This window comes from Musa acuminata, chromosome BXJ3-8 (assembly GCF_036884655.1).
Source record: "Musa acuminata AAA Group cultivar baxijiao chromosome BXJ3-8, Cavendish_Baxijiao_AAA, whole genome shotgun sequence".
Taxonomy (NCBI): domain Eukaryota; kingdom Viridiplantae; phylum Streptophyta; class Magnoliopsida; order Zingiberales; family Musaceae; genus Musa; species Musa acuminata.
The window spans coordinates 13,283,535-13,305,901 of NC_088356.1; the positions used below are offsets into that span (position 1 = coordinate 13,283,535).

Consider the following 22,367-nt stretch of genomic DNA (forward strand, 5'->3'; position numbering starts at 1 on the left):
TGTGACTCGACGCGCGTAACATATGCTTTTACGTCGTTCTAAAACATAAAAGTCATTTTATGTTGTTAACTAACTATGGAGATTTTACAAGGCCACCGAGTCCCAGATCTCTCACTTGGGTGGATCCAAATGAGCCTTTCTGGTTTTTATTTTTCATTGGTCTCGGCGTAAAATCTGTCGAAAGTATATCCCCTCAGGGTACTGAAATATTCATGAACGGCATGATCACGATATTGATGACGAAAAAGCCACTTCAAATGAGATGCAGAAAAATGATCCTAGAATGATGCATCAGTACTATAAAGAAACAGGGATTGAACAAAGTCCATGGATATTACACCACGAATGGCAGACGAAATTTCTGTTTGTTACATGCCAACAGTATGTAATTCACAAATATTACCTGCAAGTTTATCAATAGGTTCATGTATATTCCTTGTAAAGATTTAGTTGCTCCAAAACTCAAACTCTGGCAACTGGGAAAAAGATTACAGAATGAAAAGACAAAAGCCTCATGACAGGATCAAACCTCAAATTTCTAAAATGGTTTTTATCTGATCTGGTGAATGTCTCACCAAGGACCTAGGATCAGGGTATTTATTCTTAGGGTCAACGACTGCCTTGTAGAGGAGCTCATAACCATCTGCTAGTGCCCTTGCAACACGGATGGATGCATCAGAACGCAACCTAGGAAGTTGTAATTGTTCAAATTCTGGGAGCAAACCTTCAGTTCCAGTGACCAGACCAAAAAATGTCCTTAAGCTTTCAGATAGCACCAGAGGTGACATCTCAGGTGCCTGTGCTAAGGGTCCAGGCTCACTGTCAACTTCACTGGTAGAGTTCTGAATGTAAGATATCTTGCTCAACAACCCACATCTCGTTAGAATGGCATCTACTTCCATTTGCACAAGGATACTGACATTTGTGTCAATATCAGAGGTTATTTTATCCACATAATTTGCAGCAACCCCCTGGTCTACTAGTGCTTGCTGAATAGCTGACAAGCAGTTGATGAGGTATATTGTGCTTGACATTTCGGCACCCTGCAAGAGAGATTATGAAAACATTCAATACTGAGAACATATGTGACATACGAATGGACAATTTTTAAGAAGGTGACTTTGGTGTAATTACAAAGTACAATTATATGTAAACAACATTTAGCAACTCGGTGTCATAAAAAAAGGTCATTGATGAACCAATAAGTAGCCAGAGCATCTAAGGCCTAAAACACTAAATTTTCAACTAATGGGAACATTAAGGATTTCTTTTTCTTACCTGTCTTCACCAATGCTCTTGATATTTCTTTATATTTTGCATATAAATGATGCAAATGACCTTAACCACAATTTACATTAACAAAATTGATTGGTTGGTAACATAGTCCTATCAAGTTTAGAAGGCATTAAACGCTGCAACAAGCATAACTAAAACTCATAATCAGCAAAGCAGAAATATAAAGGAGTCGGAATAGCTCTAACAGATACAAAAATTCAGCAATTTATACCTGAAACAGGATTTGCTGAAGCACGATCAAGACAACCTAACAGGATAGTCTATATGCAATCAGAATCTTGGTAACAAAAAATGATGATAATCAAGCATGCAACAGTATATAATTTCATTCTGAACTAAACCAAGCATCCTCATGCAACATATATTCAATGTAGATGTCTCCCATTAAGAGCCACAGTAGCTTGCATAAGAAATTCTATCATGAGAAGTTTTTTGCTCTCAAGGAGCTAAGGATAATTATGCAAGCTTCCTTTCATTAGATAGTGTATTGCTGTAAAAGGGTTGGGTGGACATGCTAATATTCTAGATTTTTTTCTTCTTTTTTCCTTTTCTTTGGGATAAAGATAGTGATGAAGATGAGATTCAGTCCTACTATCTAGTATCAAGATTTTTATCATATAAATTAGCTGGAAAAAATAGATTAAAACTGTACAGAAATTGGTAAAAATATCAACAATCCCAACTCACATTACTATTTTGATCTTTCATGCAAATAGTCTTTAAAAAGTAGGCTTTTTGGTTTTTTTTCAATAAAATATCCAATGCTCTGAAGAACAGGAGTTTCAAGAAAATAGAAGAAAAAGGTTTAAAATATAATAATATGCATCATTAACATAGGCAAATACGGAAATAGTAGCAAAAGAACAGAAAAATCAGACTAACATATAAACAAATCTAATGGGAGATCCATAAACCAACATGATATAGACAATCTCGTGGGGCTGTATGACAGAATATGCTAATTTAACATCTACAACTTTTTTTCTGCTGATTCTATTTAGACAGTGAGATCGGTTGCTAATGCAATAAAGCCAAAATGTAATTTTTCAATAATTGCTATCGTTGAGTGGACCTGCATATGGGCATAAGATAAAATTCTCTCAGACTTCTACCAATTCTTTAACTGAAAGTTAGGTTGTGAACAAATTTATTATGAGGTATGCTGTAGCAGCAGTTACCTAAACAGAAATCGCAAAACTGATGCTACATGATCTTTTCCTTATTCCTGGTGGCTTCTCAATACGTGGTACTGTATTAATTTCAGATTAGCATATGCAATGGTAGAATTTTTAGTCAAAGTTCATAAGATATCAATAGTATTAAGAAACATCACGACCAAATCAGACCATGGTCAAGCAACAGTTACTATTAGACAAAAATACTAGACCAACTATCTAGAGTGCCAGCATGAAACTAAAATATGTGCAAATTGATGCTTGTCCAATCTATATATGCATATTAAGAGCAGATTCAATAAATAATATTCTCATTTTCAGGTTATGGCATAAATTGCTGAAACACCATCAAGAATACCATTGAGACAACATGCATATACCTGAGTCAAGGTGGATGTTTTCTTGCTAAGCATTGCATCAAATGTCAAAGAATCTCTGCTGCTAGACCCCAAATCTGAACTTGTTCTACTTCTCTTTGAAAGCACGCCTTTAGATTTCAGGGCCTCAGCTGCTTGTTCACACATCTAGGTGAAGTAATAACATAGATTTAGATCCAAAAGCAACCAAATTTAAATAAAAGAAGCTTTTGTTTGGAACCACAGAGCATAAATTCAAACTTCCAAACTGCATTCTCAGGATTTGTTCACATCTAGAATGGAAGGTAAAAAAGGTTAACAAAGTTTTGAATCTGGTATTATAAATCATGGCAGCCACGCTAATGCAATTTAGTCACGATACAAAGTTCCATTTCTCAGAAATCTATTTAATCTCTTAGCTTGATACTATATTGAAAGATAATAGCATAAGCAAAAAATGCATATACCAAGTCATCAGTAAGAAGCAGCAAATTTTATTGTAGTGATAAAGAGACAACTTAAGTAACAATGTAAATATTTGGAACCTTTTGTTTTTGCTTGAAGGACAAATTTCATGTTGCCATAATTATCACATAACCTGATTAGCTTGTGAACTACTATTGGTACTTCCAAGCAGCATTTGATAATTTGCAAGAAAGTACAGGAAGTGGAAAAAACAGACTGGTGCACCTGAACAATAGGATCAAGTAAAGCAGTAATCACAGGATCAAAATCTGGCTTTTTGACAGAAGCAGGAACCATCATGCTGTTGTCGGTGTCAATAAGATCAAGCAACAAAGAAACTCCTTCTCGCACTGCTGGCGGTGGAGATAAATCAACCGCAACCAGTGGAGGGTACCTTAAAAGTTTCTCTCCACGACCCTTAAGAATGTTGAAGAAAGTTTGCTGAGCAGCATCCTTGAGTAACCAAAGTGTATTGCAAAGAGCTGTCTCTCTTCCAAGCAAGTCTGAAATCTAGTAGAAGAAAGAACTCAAGAAGGAAATAACCATGAGTGTACTTAGTAACCAAAAACTTACAGTGTGACTGTAGAACTCCAATGTGTTACTCAATTTATAGGAAATAATAAGGCTAGGCTGAGACTGCAAAACTTGCTCAACTCTTATTTTGAATGGTCTACATGCCCCTTCAAATATTCTATCCAGAACAAAGGTAATCTCCGGCTCAAATTTTGTATGATCACTTTCAGAACTTTTGGAAAAGTGATGGACAATAGAATCTGCGTCACTATTAGCATCGGTGTCGAGTAAGACAAGTACAAGTTCTCTTTCAGATGCCAAAGCCTTCCCACAGAAAAAATAACAACATTTTAGAAAAATAGGTATTGCTAAAATCTGTTAGTTCCATTATCAAATGCTAGATAAAATGAGAAACATCCATTGAACTCAAATTAAATGGTCAACATTCATGATCAAAAGAAGCATACACAAAGGTTGCTATAAATTATCGACTGTCCACCAATATCCTACTTTAATATAGTTGAGATTTAGAAGATTCAAACCTGATGAAGCCATCCTAACATGTCACCAACATAACGTAAAGGATCATGTGCATGCACTTCAATAGGTCTTGGCAGCCCTCCGGGTCCTCCTCGTGTAAGGGCACTTATAAATCGTCTGAACAGTGCATGATGCCTCATATTTGCAATCTAGTGGCAGAGGCATTGTAAACATTTAAATAGAATCCAGAAAAAGAAACAATAAGAAGCCAGAGACAAATTCTCACCTCTTCTGCACAGTACTTGAAAAGAACAGGCCTTTCTTTAAGGCAACAAATAGCTGTCTTTAAAAGATCACTAACTTCAGGATTATCAGTATCACCCAATTTCTTACACTCAGCTTGAACCCACCTGCATATGTAATAATAATCAGATAAAGATTATTTTCTGTCAGTCGAGGAACACTTATGCATTTGAATTTCATGTGTATCCCTGTCTAAAATTGATCCTTTTGACATCTTTAATTTGTTTCCTTTTCTAACTAAAATTTCATTACCTATGAAAACAATTATTCAGGAAGCCGAACTGAAAATTTTGCAGCTGAGCATTTTGAAAGTGTATGCACAAGGATGCTCACATGCATTCTTTAATCACAGCATCTATACATATAAAAGACGTCATTTCCAGCTCATCCATCCTCGAGTCTTATCAGACTTTGGTACGCATGGTAACCAACCAAAATGGTATTTCTGATTATATTTAAGCATGATTTGGAAGTTCTATATGTTTGGCTAAGAATATAACAGAAGGCATATCACCTGCATAGTCTCTCATAGGCTCCTTCTTGGTAAACAGACATCATATCCATTAGCTCCAATCCAGCACGCTGCATAAAACAGATATTCCATAAGTTCTGAGCCCAATAAAAAGAACAGGATATCAGGATTATATTGTCCTTTAAATCAGAGTAATTCATCACTAGAACCCAAATAGGAAAAAGCAACATTGATTCTTTCTGTTGGTTGAAATCAATAGTAATAGTATTTTAATTCCCATTGTTGGGTGAATTATAATCTGATTCCTTCTTCAAGAGATTTGGTATTCTTAACCACATTGGTCAGTTTTAATTATAGTTCCTATGATGGTGATGAAAAATTTTCTTAATGAAAACAAAATATCTTTACTTATGTATTAAAAATCAACTCTAAGTACTCCTTTTAAAGTCTTATTATACCTATCACTGTAAGTAGATTTATTGCATGTAACACATAATTTGTTATAACAATATAATAATTAATAGTACTTTGGTAAATATTTTAATATAAAATTTAAAATAACGAAAAATAAATAACCATAACTTAGTTTAGATATTATCTGATATAGAAAATAGGTTATTGGAATTGAAATAGGTACATCTTTATATACTTATATCTAAGTATATTTGATGATACATGTACTTATTAACTTACATCAACATGCAACGTTTGCAAAACTGTACCATACCACTTGGTACGAACAGTACATACCGGTTCGCTAGCAGATCGGTACATGAACCGCCCACTACCAGGCGGTATCAGCCCTTTGGCCCTGTATTGAGTTGGAATTAGGCTCGCGTGATGGGGGCAGAGTGTTGAACCTCAGCTTTTGACGATGAAATCAATTGATAAATAATCTAATCCATATGTTGAGATAAGTGTTGCAGGATTAATTACGATAATGGATAAGGCATAAAACAGATATTGGGCCGGAGTCAAAGATCGGATGATATGTCGAAGATTCGAACGATATGCCGGAAGCTCACCGAGAGTTCGTTGGGAGTTCGCTGAGAGTTCGCCGGAGTTCGCCAAGAGTTCATCAGGAGTTCGCCAAAAGCATGCCGAAAAGTTCACCGGAAGTTCGTCGAGACTTCGTCGGAAGAACAATTGACATACCGGACAAAAATTGCTTAGTTAATGCCTTAATTGTCGTAGTTAGAACCAAGATTGAGTTAGGATTGGGAGGTAATCCCACTAACTCAATTAGGGGCCAACTGGGCCCAAAACAGGGCTGAGTTGGGCCAGATAGAAGGCCCACTCGCCCACTTGAAGCCTTGCCAAGCGATGGAACCGCTTGAGGCTCAGCCTCCCAAGTGGTCTGGGTGGTGGTACCACCAGCAGTTAATGCTGTCAGGCGATGATACCGCCAGAGCCCAGTCTCCAAGGCTCTGTCAGGTGGTAGTACCGCCAGACTGGGTGGTGCTACTGCCTAGTGTTAGAATACCTAGCGGTGGTACCGCCAGTACTCCGGAAATCCGAGATGAGACACTTTTTTGCTCCGATTTTGAAGTCATTGGGGCCTATAAATACCCCACTCCTTTATGCATGAAAGAGTAATTAAAAGAGCAGAAAAATGTGAAAAAACCTTTAGGTGTTGGGGTGTAAAAATATTGTAAAAGTGCTAAGGGTCCTCCTCCTCTTTCTTCAACTTTATAATCATTAGAGAAGAGGTGTGAGGCTTATAAGGGTTGTCTCCTAAACCCGTGAAAAGGAGAAGAGCTTTGTAAAAAGGTGGTTGGTCTTCGCCTATTGAAGGAAGTCCATTAGTGGACACTGGTGACCTCGACAGAGGAGGGATCGGAAGTGGACGTAGGTCACAACAACCGAACCACTATAAATCCGGTGTGTTCTTTCCTTACTGCTTTCTTTCATTACTTATCTGTACTCCACGCTTTACATTTACTAAGTCATTACTTTCCGATATGGGCTTTGACGAAACAATTTTGTCAAACGAAACTTTCCAAATCAACGTAATTTTTATCGCTTGCACTAGCCAAAAGATCAAGGTGAGTGGACCATGGAAAATAGTTGTATTAGCCAAAGTTTATAATATTGCTCGGTATGGTTTGGTACAGACGATATTACGGGTGCTGGTTTTCAGTCTTTTTTTTTTTAACTCTCTATAAACGGGAGGATTGCGTTAGGTCAATGCCGATCCCAAGCTTGGATAAAAAATGTGGAGGGTTACGTTAGGTCACCGAAAACTAGTTTAAAACAATTTCAGATCTCATGGACATGAATTTTAACCGATTTTAGTATAAAGCTAGATCATCACTCGGAAGTGACGCGAGACATTTTCATGACTATATGTCCCGAATTACAAATGATGGACTAGGAGGTCGCCCGAAAGCGGCCCAACAAATTGGCGCTTGGATGTGGTACCAAGTAGGCAAGAGTTCTGTCATTGTTTTCGACCAATGAGAGTAAAGAAGTTAGTCCAAGATTAGAGGGTTAGGTTAGTAACTTGAAATATAAGAACACTTTCAGGGATGGAATTATAATTGGTAGACACTATGATAAAAAAAAAGAATAAATATTATTTACTTACAAGAGACTCAGTAGGTAAGGGAAAAATCTAGAGAGATTGATAGTACTGGATTTAAGATTTGGTATACTAAAAAAGTTCAGCACAGAAGTGATGTAAGAATTGTTGTTCATAAGGATTTGAAAAACAATATTGTAGATGTAAAAAGATTTAGAGATAAAATTATAGTTCTAAAATTTGTAAAACGACAAGATGTTATGAATATCATTAGTGCTAATGCCCCTCGAGTCGAATTTGATGATCAAACAAAAAGAGAATTTTGGGAAAGCTTAGATGATATCATTCAAGGAATACCTATAACTGAAAACCTTATAATTGAAAGAGATTTGAATAGTTATGTAGGGAAAATATATAGTGAATATAAAGGGGTGCACAAGGGCTTTAGTTATGGGGAGAGAAATGAAGATGGTATGATTTTAGATTTTGCAACTTCACATAATCTTATAATTATAAATACTCACTTTAAGAAGAGAGATAAACATTTGATTACTTATAAGAGTGGTCACAACTATAATCAAATAAACTTTTTTCTCACTAGAAAGGTAGATAAAGTTATTTATAAGAATTATAAAAATTATACTTGGCGAAATTTTGATGAATCAACATAGGTTGATGGTATTAGATATTTAGTATAGAAAATGAAAGAAGAAAATAATAAAAAAATTTACTAGGACTAGATGATAAAATTTTAAAGATGATAATATAAAGACTTTTAAGAATAGGATGGAAAGGGAGGCAAATTGGAACTTAGACGAGGATAATATTAATATTATTTAGACTATGATGACTAATATAATTAGGAGCTTAACAAAGGAGATTCTTGGTGAAATTAAAGGTAAAGGTGTAATCTTAAGAGAGAGTTGATAATGGTGCGAGAAAGTTCAAAAAGTAATTTTTACTAAAAGATCATGTCTTAAAGATTGATAAAATTATAAAAATGAGAAACAATTTAAAATATATAAAGAATCTAAAAAAGAGACTAAAAAGTGGTTAGTATGACACAATATAAAGCTTATGATAATTTTTATAATAAATCAGGTACTAAACATGATGAAGAAGATATATATTGAATTACTAAAGCTAGGAAAAGAAAGTGTAAGAATTTAAATAATATTAGATGCATTAAAGACGAAGATCAAAGAATACTTATTAATGATAATGAGATTAAGAAAAGATAGAAAAATTATTTTTATAAATTATTTAATGAATATTCGACATAACTCTTAGATTTAATGATAAATAATAATTACAGATTTGTTCGTAAAATTAGAGCTAGTGAAATAAAAGATGCATTGAAAAATATAAAAATAGTTAAAGAGTGAGACCAGATGGTATTCCAATTGAGGTATGAAAAAGTTTATGGGGCAAGAGAGTAGTTTGATTAACCAACTTATATAACAAAATCATGAGATTCAAAAAGATGCCTAATGAATAAAAGAAAAAATTTTCAGTACCAATTTATAAGCATAAGGGTGACAAATAAAATTGTTCAAATTATAAAAGAATTAAGATCATGAACCATATTATGAAACTTTAAAAAAAAGTTATCAAAAGTAGGACAAGGCCTGAAACAAATATATTTGAAAATTAATTTGATTTTATGCTTGGAAGATTAATTTTAGTAGCTATTTATTTATTAAGACAATTAATGAAAATTATATGAAGTAAAAGAAAGATTTGTACATGATTTTTATTGACTTAGAAAAAGCCTATGAAAGGGTTCCTAAAGATTTATTATGGTAGGTTTTAGAAAAGGAAGATGTATTCACTAATTTTATTGATGTTATTAAAGATATATATGATAATGTAACTACTAATGTTAGAACCATAAGGGGGCATATCTAGTAAGTTTCCTATTAACATAGGATTACATCAAGGAACCATATTAAGTCCTTACCTTTTTACATTGATAATGGATGAACTTACTAATCACTTACATGATAGACTTCCCTGGTATATGTTATTTGCTGATGATATTTTCTTAGTTGATGAGAATTTAAGTGAAATTAATTATAAACTTAAGCTATGGAGGTAATCATTAGAAACTAAAGGTTTTAGATTAAGTAAAACAAAAAATAAATATATGAGATGTAATTTTAGTAATTCTAGAAATAAATAGAATATAGTTAAGTTGGATAGACAAAAAGCCCCTTTAAGTAAGATATTTAGATATCTTGGATCAATTATTCAACAAGATGGATAGATCAATAAAGATATTATTCACAAAGTAAAAATAAAATAGTTAAAATGATGAGGGGCGTCGAGAGTCTTGTGATCATCAGATACTTTTGAGATTAAAAGGAAGATTTTATAAGCTGGTTGTGAGACTAATAATGTTTTATGGATCCAAATGTTGGGATATTAAGAAACTATATATACAAAAAGTTCATTTAGCTTTGGCCTATGATGGTCCTTGAATAACATAATGATGGTTTGCAAGGATGTGAATGATAGTCAACAATGATAGTGGTGGGAGGCAATAGGAGTTGGTGGATAATGATGTTGATGAACACCAACTAAGCAATGACTATGATTAACATCCTCAAAATTCATTGGCGAGTACCAACAACAACCATTCGACTGATTAAAATGCTGGTTTGATATATAATGATGGTGGTTAGCTAGTAATAATTCATTGTTTGGCAATGACAACAAATAAATTACAACTTAAAATATAATTTGAGGTACTTCTAATATACAACAACTTAAAATATATGATCAAGATAAATATAATACTAAATGAAAAGGATATAATTCAGAAAATCTAAATTAAAATAAGAAGATAGGTTTTAAATTAAAACAAACATAGATAATTAGCAAATCATCATCTATTTCATAAATATATATAAGAATAGTGATATAAACAATATAAGTATAGTCTAACAAAATATGTTGTAATGTTGAAATCAAGAATAAATATTAAATATAAAAATAAGATAAAGCAGCTAAATTATTGTAAGCATACACTACAAAGCCATAAAGATATATACAACAACAACAACTCCATAAGCCATAAAGATATATGCATATAAAAATTTTAGTAAATTAACATTAAGAATAAATATTAAATATGTTGAATCTCGGATTTTAATGATGAAATCAATTGATGAAGTTATGATCTAATGAGCGTTTGAGTGACACAGGACTAACTTCGATCATGGAAAGACAAATCGATTGAAGCAGGAGAATCGGACGTTGGGCCGGAGAGCATCATGTCATAGATTGGACGTCGGGCAAGAGGATTGATCGACGTGCCGAAAGATGGACTTTATATTATGAGTTCGAGCATCGGGCCAGAAGGATCGAGCATTACGCCAAGAAGGTCGGATGTTGCGGGAGGTCAACATGCCGATGAATTGAGCAATACACCGAAGGAGAGGACGATGCGCCGAAGGTACGAACGAAGCACCGGATGAACCAATGACATGCCGGACAATATAGGATTCATGTTTGTAAACGTTTGTGTCTTGATTAAAGTAGTTTAAGTTTTAATTGAGTTAGTTTTTGGTGTAACTATGACAACTTAATTAGGAGCCTATTGGACCTGAATCAGGGTTGGATTAGGCCTATTGGAAGGCCAATTTAGTGACATGAAGTTGGGCCAGGCGGTGGAATCGCTTGTGATCTAGAAAGTACGAAATATACTTTTCTGAAAAACCCGACGATGGTATCGTCAAGGTCAGCGGTGGTACAGCCCAAACTGATAGTGGTACCGCTAGTGCTCAGGGTGGCAGGTAGTGGTACTGGCCACTACAGGCGGTGGTACCACCGATACCTCGAATTGGGGCCTATCAATACCACACTCATTCTAGCTTGATGCAACAAGAAAGAGGGAAGAATTCTTGAGGATGAAAGTGTTGTAAACTCTTTTAAAATGTTGAGTCTCTTCCTCCTAAAGTTTAGAAGTCTTTCTAAGGGAAGAGTGAGGTCTTGTTGTAAAAGAGAGGTATAAAGATTCTCTCCTAAGCCTGCGAAAAGGAGAAAGGGTTGTAACAAGGGTAGTTGATCTTCGCCCGTTGAAAAAAAGATCGATAGTAGAAGCCGATGGCCTCGATTGAAGAGGAATCGAGAGTGGATATAGGTTGGGACGACCGAACCACTATAAATCTGGTTTGCATTCCTATTTATGCTTTTTCTTGTAATTACTAATTGATTTAATTGCTCACTACTTTTACTCATATTCCAAGTTAAAAGTATTTCCGATACAGGTTTCATCGAACGAAAGTTTTCAAATTGTAACTTTTTCGAAAGCACTAATTTACCCCCTCTTCTTCCTCCTCCTCTTAGTGCCTTTACGATCCTAATAATTTGTATTAAAGTTTGATTCTCTCAGTTAGTTTAATACTCAAGAGAAATTAAATGGCTTTTTTCGACAATCAAGAGGGTCACTTTATCACTCGTCCTCCTATGTTCAATGAGACGAACTACACGTATTGGAAAACACAAATACGGATTTTCTTGCTTTCTATGGATTTTGATCTATGAAACGTTGTTGAGTTTGATTTTCAAAAACCCTTTAAACTAATGAATGAATGGAATGATTTTGAAAAAAAAAATATTTTCGTTAAATGCTAAAGCTACGAACGCTTTATTTTATACTTTAGACAAAAATGAGTTTAATCGTGTTTCTATATGTGAAACTGCACATGATATTTGGCACACACTTGAAATTACTCATGAAGGCACAAATAAAGTAAAATAATCTAAGATTAATCTTTTGGTATATAGTTTTAAATTATTTAAAATGAAGACAAGCAAAACCATTAGTGACATGTACACCCGTTTTACGGATGTTATCAATGGTTTAAAAGCTCTTGGTAAATGTTTTACTAATCTTGAACTTATCAACAAAATTCTAAGATCCCTTCCAAAAAGTTGAGATCCAAAGGTAACTGTAATTTAAGAAACAAAGGACTTAAATAACTTTCCACTTAAACAACTCATAGGATCATTAATGACCTATGAAATAACTTGCAAGGCACATGACGAACATGAGAACAACCTTCCAAATAACATGAAGGATATTACACTTAGAACCAAAAAAGAATACTCGAGCGAAAGCTCAAGTGATGATTATGACATAAAACTTTTTACAAGAAAATTTAAAAATTTCATAAAAAAAGAACAAGACTAATTCTACAAAATAAGAATATAAAAATGAACTTAAAAAGGATACAATAATTTGCTATAAATGCAAAAGGCCAGAGCACTTCAAAACTAAGTGTCCACAACTGAAGAAGAAGCTACTAGCACAAAAGAAAAAGAAAGCACTCAAGACGACTTGGGACAAATCAAGTGCATCAGAAGACAAAGAACAAACAAATTAAGACGAAGAGCAAACCAATAAAGACAAAGTGGCGAACTACGCATTGATGACTTTCGATGATGAGGTATGTGCCTCACTTAAAATGTTTTTACCTTACAATAAATTACTTGATGCATTTCATGATTTGTATGATGAACTTAAATTAGTTGGTAAGAAATATAAATTACTAAATAAAGATCATGTATGTCTCTGTAATAAATTAAAAAATGAGTATGATAAATGCTTGTTAATACCTTGTACTAAATGTGAAGAGTTAAGAGTCATTCAAAAAGGAAAAGATATTATTACAATAAACATTAGAAAAATTTAAAATTGATAACAAATCATTAAACATGATTCTTGCTAATAAAGATCTACGTAGAAAGGAAGGAATTGGCTTTGTAAGTAACATTCAACAAAAGCCAACTACATTTGTTAAAGGACTCGCATTACATGTTCCCCCTAAAGTTAAATGTAATTTATGTGGTAGATGTGGACATTATGCTTATAAACGTTCAAAATTAGTTTGAGTTCCTAAAGGAACTATAAATGACTTAATGCCAATAGTTAAGATAAGTAGATCTAATCATGAGGGACTCAAAGTTAAATGGGTACCTAAACCAAACCTATCTTTCCTGTAGATATGTCTACAATTAAAAGCTAAGAGCAAAAAATAATATCTTGATAGTGGATGCTCAAGGCATATGATCGGAGATCTAACACACTTCACAAAGCTCTCTAGCCGAAACAACAATAATAAAGGAAAGATCATTGGAATTAAAATTATTGGTAATAAATCAAATCTTTTGATTGAAGATGTTTTATTAGTTAATGTGTTATACTATTGATCTTGATGATTATCATGACGAAACTTGTTTTTCGATTTTAAACGATGATGCATGGCTTTAGCATAGAAGACTAGGGCATGCTACTATAAAATCAATCACATAAATTGAAACTAAAAGAGAAATGCATTTTTGTTGAAAATTTCTCTATCTCTGAAGCTTATCGTGTTTTCAATAAGAGATTAATAAATCTATTTATGTTTTTTTTGTGAATCTCTTAAACTAAGAAAATGGTTTTGATAATGATTTTAAATTTTATAATTTGATTTCTTCTCTCAAAAACAACTTGGATACATCTACTTCCAAATAATCCTTACGCAAGAAATGGAAGTATATAGATGCACATCCTAAGGAGCTAATCATTGGAGATACATCAAAAGATGTTCAAACTCGCTCTTCATTGAAAAATATTTATTCAAATACATGAATCGAGAACTTTTATTATTTATTCTCGGATGATTCTTTCCTTTTCTTAATGAGAATATTTATCCAAACGAATCATGATCTTTCTCTTGATTTATCGATATTTATAACTTGAGATTTATTCTATACAAATCAAGATCTTTTATTATTTATTCTTCTATAATTCTTTTTACTATTTATTAAAGAGAATATTTATACAAATGAATCATGATTTTTCTCTTGATTACTCGAAATTCATGACTTAAGATTTCTTTTGTATGAATCAAGATCGTTTACTATTTGATCTCATAAGATTTCTTTTTACTAAAGAAGAGATTTATCAAAATGAATCATGATCTTTCGCTATTCACATATTGAGATTTATATACTCCTTTATTTATGACTTGTATGCCCCATCATGAAATTGATCTTTCATGTGATGATTGGAACATTGATGTAAATCGTTGCACCATTGTATCCTTCTCTTTTTTTTTTGACAATGACAAAGGGGGAGAGAGAATTACTAGCTTACACATCTTCAAAAAGAAACAAAAGTTGCTAGCTTGCACATTTCAAAAAGAAGCAAAAACTTGCAGACTTGCACTCTCCTTTTTGTTGATGACAAAGGGAGAGAAGTTATAATGACTTAAAATTTTAATGTTTTGGAATCATGCATGTTATGATGTACCTTGATGATTTAAAATTATGCATGCAATACTCATGATTTTATGATGATGTATGCAATGCATACGAAGTAATGATTATTTTAATATGATGTGTTACATATGATAACTATGATTCATGATTAAAATTGTTTCGACTTGAATTCAAAGATATTATGATTAGGAGGTTATCATTTTTTGAATTCGAGTTTATTTTGATATGTCATATAGACAGAGGGAGTTTAGTTAAAACTTCGTTATCAATTGGATGTCATCATAAAAAAGGGAGAGATTATTGAATCTCGGATTTTGATGATGAAATCAATTGATGAAGTTAAGATCTAATGAGCGTTTAAGTAATGCAGGACTAACTTCGATTATAGAAAGGCAAATCAATTGAAGCAGGAGAATCAGATGTTGGGTCGAAGGATTGGTCGATGTGCCGGAAGATGGACTTCATGCTATGAGTTCGGGAATTAGGCTAGAAGGATCGGGCATTGCGCTAAGAAGATCGGATGTTACGGGAGGTCAACATGCCGATGGATCGGGCAATACACCGAAGGAGAGGACGATACACCAAAGGTTCGGATGAAGCACCGAATGAACCAATGACATGTCGAATAACACAAGATTCATGTTTGTAATCATTTGTATCTTGATCGAAGTAGTTTAGATTTTAATTGAGTTAGTTTTAGGTGTAACTATGCCAACTTAATTAGGGGCCTATTGGGCATGAATCAGGGCCGAATTAGGCCTATTGCAAGGCCAATTTAGTGACCTGAAGTTGGGCCAGGCAGTAGCACCGCCTGTGAGTTGAAATGTATGAAATGAACTTTTCCGGAAAACCCGACGGTGGTACCGCTAGGGTCAGCGATGGTACCACTTAGTGTTAGGCGGTGGTACCGCCAGGACATAGTCTCCTAGACTGTGTCAAGTAGTGGTACCGCTCAAACTGACGATGGTACTCCCAATGCACAAGGTCGTAGGCGGTGGTACCATCGGTACCCCAAAAACTCGAAAATTTGAATTTTTAGCTCTATTTTTAAAACCAATTAGGGCCTATAAATACCCCACTCATTCTCGTTTGATCCAACAAGAAAGGGGAAAGAATTCTTGAGGATAAAATTGTTGTAAACTCTCAGTGTTGAGTCTCTTCCTCCTAGAGTTTAGAAGTCTTTCTAAGAGAGAAGTAAGATCTTGTTGTAAAAGAGAGGTGTAAAGGTTCTCTCCTAAACCTGTGAAAAGAATAAAGAGTTGTAATCAGTGATTTAAAAAGCGCTAGGCACCAAAAGGCGCCAAGGTCCAAAAACGCCCGAGGCGCTAGGCGCTCGCCCAGGCACTCGCCCGAGCGAAGCGAGGCGCTAAAATATAAAAATACATAATATAATTAATAAATATAATTATTTAAAATTTTAAATAAAAATATGCTATTAAATTAAAAAAATCTAAGATACAAAATCACAATGTCACATTAACAAAAAGTTTCAGAATTCAAAACAATAAAATTTTACATCAAAGTCATTTATGTTGAAACCTAGCAATAATTTCAAATAAATAAAAATTAACAACATTAAAATCAAAATAATATATTATTAATCTATTAACAGTATTGAAAATTAATCATTTCAAAATTCAAATAAACTTAATATTAAGAGTATACTGTATACTGAGCCTGACGGAGAAACGAGGAACCAGCGGCGAGCGGTGGCAGCGGCAGCGGGAAAGGGAAAGAGAGCGGGAGGCGTGAGCAGCGGGAGGGCTCGCGGGAGGGCTCGCGGGAGTCGCGAGCAGAGGGAAGGCTCGCAGGAGGCGCGAGCAGCGGGAGGGCTCGCGGGAGGCGCGAGCAGCAACAGCGGTGAGCAGCGACAGCGGGAGGGCTCGCGGGAGGCGCGAGCAGCAACAGCGGTGAGCAGCGACAGCGGGAGCAGGAGCGACGAGCAGCGAGATCAGGATCGGGATCGGGATCGGGAGCGGCAGCGGGTTAGGGTTGGGTAAGGGTTATATCGGTTTAGTTGGTTCAATTGAACCAACTAACAACCGAACCAGGACCAAACCAGACCTAAAATCCTGGTTTGGTCACTTGGTTTACCCAGGCGCTCGCCCGAAGTGCCCAGCGCCTGGGCTCAGGCGAGCGCCCAAGCGGCGCCTGTTTGAAGCGCGCCGCATGGGACATTAGCGAGGCGCTCGGGCCTCGCCTCGCCTCACCCGAGCGCCCGAGCGCCTTTTTCAATCACTGGTTGTAATAAGGGTAGTTAATCTTCGCCCGTTAAAAAGAAGATCGGTAGTGTTAGTCGATGGCCTCGAGTGAAAAGGAATTGATAATGGATGTAAGTTAGGACAACCAAACCAATATAAATCTGGTTTGCATTTTTGTTTATGCTTTTTCTTGCAATTACTAACTGATTGAATTGCTCACTACTTTTACCTACATTCCAAGTTAAACGTATTTCTGATACGGGTTTAATCGAACGAAAGTTTTCAAATCATAATTTTTTCAAAAGCACTAATTCACCCCCCGCTTTAGTGTCTTTTACAATCCTAACAAAATACAGAAGTAGCAGATTAAGGAACTAAATTATAACAACCAGTTAGATAAAATAAAACTACAGTAACAAAATAGATTGCAACAAACATACAGATAATGAAACTACAATAATTCATTAAAAATTATTAATTATATTAGTTACATAATTATATAAAAGCATTAACATATGATATTTAATTAACGTAACATCATCCTAATATATTAATAAAATAAAAATTCTGATGATGGATATTCAATTGTGATGTTTACAATTAGCAATGCTGATGGTGTATACAGAAAGGTGAGTCTAGCTGTTGAAAACAAGCAACTAAGCAATGTCAGTAGAGACTTGAAACACCAAAAAGAATTTCAGTTTGCATATTCATTACACTTAAAACTCATCATTTTCAAGAATAAAAACTAAAAACACCTCATTGAATTTTTAGATTTCTTACTGTCATGAAGCACACAAATCTATTGTTGGAGAACATAAACAAACAGGCTTTGCCTCAAGGATAAAAGTTAGATTGCATTCAGTTCCAACGAACATGAGACAATTTATAAGTATACAGCTACATGATGGTCTATACATTAATAAATAGGGTAATAGCTGACGTAAGAAGTTATATTAGATGATATAGTCAACCTTCACGCCCTTTCAACAAATTTTGTCAGCTTTTTTTAATACTTATCACACACAAAAACACACAGACAACTAAAGCAACAAATACTAAGTCTCTCCAGAGAGCAGCAGATCTCTGTAAAGTGACTAATGCAGAAATATGGTATTCATAGTTGACTCCAGAGAAACAAAAATGTGATCCTACCTGGTGATGTGTTCTTAGCAGTATCTTGCAGTTGGCATGAATTTCTTGAACATGCACAAGTGCCTTGAAGAAATTCTCACCAAGTTCTTCTTCCCTTAAAGCATTTATCTGCAGTTATGAGGCTCGTGTCAACATGGATAACCATTCGATAAGGTCAGTTATTGGATGTCTATAACTTCAGATAGGGTATAGCATGTTATGGCTTCTATAAGTACCTCATCATTAGAAAGCTGGTAATCACGAAGGAAGCATGACACGATTTCTTGTCTTTGAGTAGTTAGCTCAAGTTCCTGTTTTAGCCTCTCTGTGGTGCTAATGATATCCCCTGTACTTTCGCTGCAGCCGCTCAATGCTTTTGCAATCCTGCATGAATAAAGTCTTGGCAATATGACCCCATAGGCATAATATTCGAAATGGAAAAAAAGCAGACCTGATAAGACGAAAGGGCACATAATACTTGCACTGACAAGAAAAGCAGCAGATAGTTCAGAAACATGCTTTCGTCAGCAAAAATTTACAATTGTCTCAACATGTGGAATGAAGAGAAATTATTTCTCAAATTGGTAGGACTTGAGACCATTATTTTCCCATCTTTATCTTGTTTCCTATAGCATCTTGGTTGCATTAAATTTTTTTTTTCTAAGAATCAGGTATGCAGCTTTCTACCTTAAAATTCATGTATGTAACATAGGCTAATCCATTACAAAGAATCAGATACGCAGCTTTCTACCATGAAACTCATGTATGTGACTTAATTCATTAATCTACTATTGCACTATGCAATGTGTTCCTTCAAAATTTCTTGTTCAGCAGCAATAAATCTATGAGAAGAAGCTAACTAGAACTCTTCAGCACTGAAGCATGGTCATCACTTTTATGTAAACAACATGTTTTAACCACTAGAAAGAACAATTAAACAACATTAGGCCCCTTATTACATGAAAAAGGAAGACTAGAATAAAACAGCAAAAAAATATAAATGATAGATAAAGTTCTTACCACTTCTAAAAATAATGCTCTTTGTATGTGTGAGAGAGAGAGATAAGAATGAGCCTTGAGCTCCAAAATAGCAAAGAGCCAAGAGATGGAGAATAATTAGAAGAGGACGAGTTTAGGCAAAACCAAGACTTAAAATTTTGGTTTTGGACCGAATTGCATAATTACCCAATCCACATCCCATTTTCTGGTAGGGCAGGTAAACACTGATCGATATAGCCTAGTTCAATCAGGTTTTTAATCCATAGGAAAGAGTACAATAATTTTGGTTTTTCTTCTCAATTCCTTTTTTACTTTTCTCTTCCAGTCAAGCAAGGGCATCAACCAATATATACTGCCTATACTTGTGTACCAAACCAATTTGAGTGGTAACTGATATGATGCTTGCACCCTAGAAGGAAATCCTTAGTCCCAAGGTTAATCCCAATCAAAATCCTGATCCTACCAGCCTTGATTGGATGCCCATATTCCATAAGATCGTAAGGCCTTTTTCTTTTTCTTTAAATGTTCAAAAGCAAATGCCTAGTTTCTTTCCAAGGAAACTGCCTACAACAAACAGCCAAGTAAAAGTTGTAGTCCACATGCAAGGCTCCCATTATTATAGGTTACAAGAAGGGTCAAATGAACAGCACATTGCCCCTAGTCAAATTGGCTACTTCCATGATTCAACTCCATGACACATGTTATAATCAAGCAACCTAACTATCATGCCTAATAGCCAACCTTGAATTGCCCACAAAAGCAACTGTACAAAATCTAAGATGCTCTAGCCAGAAAACTAGGGAGAAATAATATATAAGTCTTGCACCTCAATAGGAAAGCTTAAGATATAAAACAGGTAAGGGGACAAAAAAAAAAAAGAGTCTCCTATATAGAAATATGAGAGCAAAATAGTCTTGGATAGAGGAGATAAGCAATCATGGTTTAGAGGCATGAATGTAGACAGATGAACAAGATGGATTATAGATACTGTAACTAGACCAAACTACAAAAATGATTCTTCTAGGGATATTCCTCGGTTATAGCTATGCTTCTTTAGATATATAATTGAATAAAAAAGAAATTCTTCCATTGATGATTTGAGTTCCATCTAGCAAAGACATTCTATCTTCAAGTGCAAAAAGCTGCAGGCACAACCTACATGAATGCATGTCTCAACAACAAACAAAATAGGTCTTCTAAAATGATCAGGTGCTTATAGGACTTCTGACACCTACTGACATGTCCACGAAGATCCCATTCCACCATTTATAGTTCATCCTTCACCTTGTTGAGCCTAGTAAACAAATTAAACATAGAACCATAAAGCAGGAAGCCTGAGAATTGCATTTGTCAAACGTAATCTTCTTAGCCAGGTTGGATATCATTCCTTCATTCAAGATGGAGGAGGACCAGTTTCTCGGTGTAATAATTGTGAGAAATCAATTTACACTTGATTATGAGGACTATGTGGTAGAGCATCCAGACAATGTTGGTGTTAGTGTCCATGTCAACCAGGAAAAAATTGCTAGCAGTGGACAGGTAGTGATCTGTTCAGAGAAAATATGGAAGGGGGAGGATGTGGATCTTGTCACTTGACACCGCATATGATCATTAGGACCATATTAAGCGGGGCCAAACATCTTGTACAAATCGCATGGTAAAAGACTTTGATGTATGCTATCTCATGCGATTGCCTAATTGACGAAAGATTAGCAGGATTTAACAATTAATGGTACTAGATCTTTGTTTTTTTATATTTTCTTTCCTTTCCCAATATTGACAGAATACTTACTGGTCGCAACATTCGGCCAAGGCATTGACCTCCTCCTCGACTGTATCCAGCGCCTAAGCAATATGCAGCAGGAGGAGATCGGACACATAAACAATCATCAGTGACGGGGATCATGATATGTATATATAGACAAAAAATAAAAGCAAAGAGTAGCGAGAGATAGATGCCTGCTGGGCGGCGAGGGATGCATCGAGGAAGTGATGATTGATGGCGAGGGCACGCTGCTCGATTGAGGACTTGAGGTTGCGGCGGGCCTGCGGAGTATTGTCGGCGTAGAAGGTGGAGAGGGTCGCGAGAGAGGATAGCAGATCGGGGCTGTCCGTCCGCGTCTCCAACACCTTCTTCAGCTTCCGAGACAGCCCTGGCGCCAGCGCCGTCACTGCCATCCCACCCAACTGATGAAGCCCTTCTCCTCTCCTCCTTGATTGATTGATCGGTTGATCAGTTCGTTAAATTCCTATTTTCCGTTCCCTACTTGACAGTGGGAAGGACCAGCGAAAAAGGAGGGTTCCCAGTAGTTTCGCGTGGGTCGGAATGAGGGGATCTGATCGCCGGATCATCTCCTCCATCCGCCCGATATATACATTTTTTTCTCCTTAACTTCCTAAATTGCCCTCGATTTTTTCACCGTCTATTTCCGTTCTATATCCGCCGCTTCGGTTAGGAAACTGTGACAGATCTCGAACCGCTCGACCAAGGTGCCGGCGCACTCGGGAGAGTGGTGCGGTGTCTACCGATTGTTAAATCGCCGACGGTAGACCAAGAACAACGACACCGTCAGGGTGTTCTTATTCTTGGAGAGTTATCGACGCGCTCGAGAGAGGAGTGCGGTCTGTCTCCCGATTGTTGTATCGCTGATGGCAGGTAACATCGGCGAGGTTTACGACGATGATACACCAAGTTCAACGAGACTGTCATGGTGCTCTTATTCTTGGAGCCAATTCAGTCGGCACAGTCAACTCGTCTCGGTTTCTTCCGTCCCCTTCCCTCACCTGCACACCGTCGGTTTACCTTCAGCTTCATGGCCATTTTCCCGTCCGTCCAAATTTCCGACTCCTGAAAAATCGTCCTATTTATTTCGTAATAATATGGCTTTTTAATAATACACTTCAATTTTCTTTTCGAGATTTCCCTACTAAAACATCTCTTTTTTATTTTTCCCAAACGTACATTTTAATTAGTACGCACATTATATGTTTTGTTCACGTTATAGCGGTTTAACCTCTTACTAGCATCACAATAAAAAAATATAAAACTTCATCAAATTAATTTTCAGTTTAAAATTTTATTATCATAATGATCTATAAATAATGATAATAAAAACAAGATACAATATAATGTTACCTCTAAATCTGGACTTGAATCTTGGGTTGTGAATGAGCTTAGCT

The 22,367-nt window shown here is 35.5% G+C and overlaps 1 protein-coding gene across 1 annotated transcript; it reads right to left on the reverse strand.

Moving 5' to 3' along the window:
• Positions 1-314: 314 nt before the first annotated feature.
• LOC135646058 (conserved oligomeric Golgi complex subunit 6-like) lies at positions 315-21,827 on the reverse strand. Its single transcript, XM_065165169.1, has 11 exons — positions 21,147-21,827; positions 20,980-21,032; positions 18,425-18,572; positions 18,210-18,317; positions 5,103-5,170; positions 4,572-4,695; positions 4,348-4,494; positions 3,866-4,129; positions 3,518-3,802; positions 2,852-2,995; positions 315-1,043 (listed from the first exon to the last, which is right to left on the reverse strand). Exons 1-11 carry the CDS (start codon positions 21,363-21,365, stop codon positions 531-533), a joined length of 2,073 nt encoding a protein of 690 aa, XP_065021241.1. The 5' UTR covers positions 21,366-21,827; the 3' UTR covers positions 315-530.
• Positions 21,828-22,367: the final 540 nt, after the last annotated feature.

Coding starts and splice junctions, on each gene's coding strand:
- LOC135646058 (XM_065165169.1), bottom strand. CDS start 21,365: ATGGCAGTGACGGCGCTGGCGCCAGGGCTGTCTCGGAAGCTGAAGAAG. Junction 4,495..4,571: donor TCAAGTACTGTGCAGAAGAG/GTGAGAATTTGT, acceptor CTCTGCCACTAG/ATTGCAAATATGAGGCATCA. Junction 4,130..4,347: donor TGTTAGGATGGCTTCATCAG/GTTTGAATCTTC, acceptor TTCTGTGGGAAG/GCTTTGGCATCTGAAAGAGA.